At 32.7% G+C, this 3,617-nt stretch overlaps 1 protein-coding gene across 1 annotated transcript in view; it reads right to left on the minus strand.

Moving 5' to 3' along the window:
- Positions 1 to 1,058: 1,058 nt before the first annotated feature.
- Positions 1,059 to 3,617, minus strand: part of LOAG_16994 (importin-beta domain-containing protein) — a gene marked incomplete at its 3' end in the record, with an annotated part of 6,661 nt that continues 4,102 nt past the window's right edge. Inside the window, exons 14-21 of the mRNA XM_020449651.1 lie at positions 3,289 to 3,375; positions 3,053 to 3,195; positions 2,672 to 2,870; positions 2,479 to 2,566; positions 2,073 to 2,267; positions 1,718 to 1,893; positions 1,440 to 1,514; positions 1,059 to 1,166 (exon numbers count right to left, since the gene is read on the minus strand). Of these exons, the coding sequence (XP_020306791.1) occupies positions 1,059 to 1,166; positions 1,440 to 1,514; positions 1,718 to 1,893; positions 2,073 to 2,267; positions 2,479 to 2,566; positions 2,672 to 2,870; positions 3,053 to 3,195; positions 3,289 to 3,375 (1,071 nt within the window). The remainder of the gene's footprint in view (positions 1,167 to 1,439; positions 1,515 to 1,717; positions 1,894 to 2,072; positions 2,268 to 2,478; positions 2,567 to 2,671; positions 2,871 to 3,052; positions 3,196 to 3,288; positions 3,376 to 3,617) is intronic.

A 3,617-nucleotide genomic window follows, 5' to 3' on the forward strand; every position in this document is an offset into this window, starting at 1 on the left:
ATATATATATATATATATATTATGCAGGAAAAATATGAAACAGTGAACCCATATTCATGTAGGATCCTCCCAGACAATCTACCAGAAAAGTTTACGGAAGACAACTAATTACTGGGCCCAGGAAGATATGTATAACGTCAAATTAATAAGTAATATAACTTCAAACATAAATTAACTTCAAATAAAAACACAATTAACAGGGTAAATTCGAAGTTATCCCTATCCAGAGCAAATATTTATAATCCACATTTTGCTACGTTGTAACTTCAGTGTTCCCTGGCACTATTTACCACGAAAGGATATCGAGAAGAAAAAATAAACATCCCAGATATATTGTTCTTGGAAAATTCTAATGTTTTTAAAATGCACTCAATCTGATCATTTTTAAATCTCACTTGTTTCAACATTATACATAAGAGTACCAAACAGAAAGCATTTGTTCGTAAACAAATTGAAAATATCAAAAGAGAAAACGAAACAATAAAAGCATCTGTAAAAAAGAAAAAGAAATATGAACTGAAATAAATTATAATAGGAAATAAAAAAACGATGAAAAAAATGACCTATCAAAGCAAAGCAAAAATAAACAAGAGAAAAGAACACCGAACGTTAAAAACAAAGACAACTTACACACGGTGGTGAGAAACCAGAGAGGGAGATATAGCTGTTGAGGAGAAAACATTGTCGACAGACTGAACTTAAAGAACAAACGATCTCCAAAAAAGTGTGCAATTATCGGTCTATTCCGCGACATCGCTTACTGTTATCTGATTTATAGATTTACATCACGATAAGATAAAAAACAAAATATTCAAATTTTCATTCAAATATAAAAATAAACTTATTTTTATATTTATTTTTTTCTTATTTTTTTCTTATTTTTTTCTAAAAAAAATTCTTTTTAAAAAATATTTTAATCTTAGAGAGTGAAAAAAGTCAGATAATTAACAGCAAGTAGCGGAACCGACCTAAAGCCATAATACAACAATGACGATTGGTGCAGATTATCATAAGAGTACCACAAATCACCAACCGAACTGACATTTACCATAATTTTACTAAACGTCGTATTGATTTGCTAATCGCTGCTTCAGTGGAGCAGGGAATTGTGACGTAAATGCTGTCCAGTTTAAATCACCAACTTGTTGTCGAAAACCGTGTAGAATCTGGAAAATCATAAAGTTGATAAATGACTGTGTTGGTTAGAATATAGGAATTTCCTTAGTTTTATTAATACGCTGCATATAAATTATTTACTAGGGAAATTCGAACTGATCATGCAAAAATATATTCCGATAGCACTAATCAAGTATTGATTACGATTTTAAGAGGAAGGAGCCATAGTTTCACCGAGAAAAATATACTGCAAAATGGAAAAAGTAGGATAATACTGTAAAATCTTTTAGAAACTACATCTGAGATAATGTTAACGATCCTACCCTTGAAAACATCATTTTCAATTCAGGTTGCGGATTATTCCAAGATGCAATAGCATCGCATAAAAATATGAACTCCTGAAACAAGTAGCAAATATGATGAATCTGAAGATGAAACTTCAGTATCTATAAATGAAATCTATGTTTTTGCATAACCTTGAAATGTAACGTTAAATGATTTATGTTGATGAGCAAATATATCGAGCGAATACTATAAATAGTAATAAAATGATGCTGGTCAGACAGCCAGTAAAATATGTAATAATAGATGAAAAGAATACCGCAAGTACTCCAGCAGGATTGAGATTAATCATGTTACACAAGCCCCTAAAGGCGCTCTCTTTTTCTTCATTATCGCGTATATTCCGCAGCGCTAAACACCACGGACGAATGAATTGTGGTAAGAACGGTGCCACTTCACTGGCGCAACTAATGCCCAAACGACCAAGAGTTATTGCTGGAAGGCATATAAATAAAAATGTTTTTATATTTTCATATCATTTCTTTCGAAACTTGTACGGGGAATTTTAAAACTAAAGTAAAATCACGCAGAAATAAGGAATAAGGAGGAAAATTTCTGATACTACATTCAAAACAATGAAGAACTCCCAAAACTGAATAACAAAAACCTCTCACCCGTATTTTCTAGCAGTGTTTTCGGTCCCTTCTCTCTATTCATTACGATGATCAAAGCAGGTAACAATCCAAGCACATGAGGACGCATACCATCACCCATCTTCATAGCTATTTCACCGATTGCCCATATCGAATTATTACAAACGGATATCGAATCAGGATCCAAATTCTGCGTCAAAATAGGAAGAAAGATATCTGGAACGTTACTGCACTTTAAAAAGGTGCAATGAAAGCAACGATTGAGAAAAATTTTTGAAAAGAAAAATTTAAGAGAAACTTTTATATTGGTAATTTAAAGTAATCTTTGAGCAATATATCCTGACTTAGCTTCTAAGCTTAAATTCATCCCACATAATTCGTCTTCACTGTATTAAATGTATTTCTCTCAAACAAAATAAAAGCCCACTTATATGAGGTTGCAGATAATGATAGCAAGCTTTGGATAAATCACCAAGCAAAGCAAATGAACTCTGTCGCACTTCGGCACTTGAATCCTGAAATAATGATTGAAGTTCTCTGCAAATAAGAAAGACGGGCTTGAAAGTTTCCGAATCAGAAGTTTCAGCTCAAAAGATTCGTAAAAATGGGCAATGGAGTACCATAGAGCATTGATAAACGAGGGCAATAATTTGGCTCGGTCCAACAAGAGAATCAATGTGTTCGGCAAGCCCTTCTGCAAGTCCGGAGAGAAGATCCAATGCAACAATAAGGAAATCTTTGTCTGGCATGTCATATTCTGATGGTCGCTCCATGGCAAGCTGTGACTGTTGCAGGCAGCGCCCAATCAGTGCTGTACACCTTTAAAAAAATGATATATATACTAAGCTGAGTAAGGGAAGTAACAACATAAGCTGATCAAAAAAGAAATCAAGTACTTAAAATATTTACGTTTATCATGAGAATCATGTACAACAAATTCTGTAAAAATTTGAGCTTCTCTATTTGAAAATATACGATATAAAATCAATAGGTGAAGAAACCTTTGAAAAACAGGTTCGCAATACGGCAGGAATGCTTCATGAAGAGCAGTAGCAACAGAAGATAAGCATTCTAACAATGGAAACAGCTCTTTGTCATCGTCACCAAGAGCAGCCCATTTTGCCATCAACGGCCCCATAATTGTCTGAATAAATATGATTATTTACACCATAAAATACTGACAATAAATTTTTATTCAGAAAGACAAATGCCACAATCAACTATTCATAAAACAAACCTCGACATACTGTGGTTCATTCAAATTCGGACCAACACTATCTGCCAGTGTACCTACTGCATCATACAGGATGAGCAAATTCTTAGCCTGAAATTATAATTCGAAATTATATGGTATTAGAAGCAATAAAGAATTGTACATATTGCAACAATATGCGCTTGCAAGTTCTGGAACAAGTCATATTATTTTAAAAAAAAAGTCCAACATACATTCACAGACTACAACTACTAAAACTGTGCGATTATTATGAAAAGATGTCTACTTTTATACATATGTATATGTATATGTATATGTATATATATATATATATATATATATATATATATATA

This window comes from Loa loa (genome assembly GCF_000183805.2).
Source record: "Loa loa unplaced genomic scaffold supercont3.33, whole genome shotgun sequence".
Lineage (NCBI taxonomy): Eukaryota > Metazoa > Nematoda > Chromadorea > Rhabditida > Onchocercidae > Loa > Loa loa.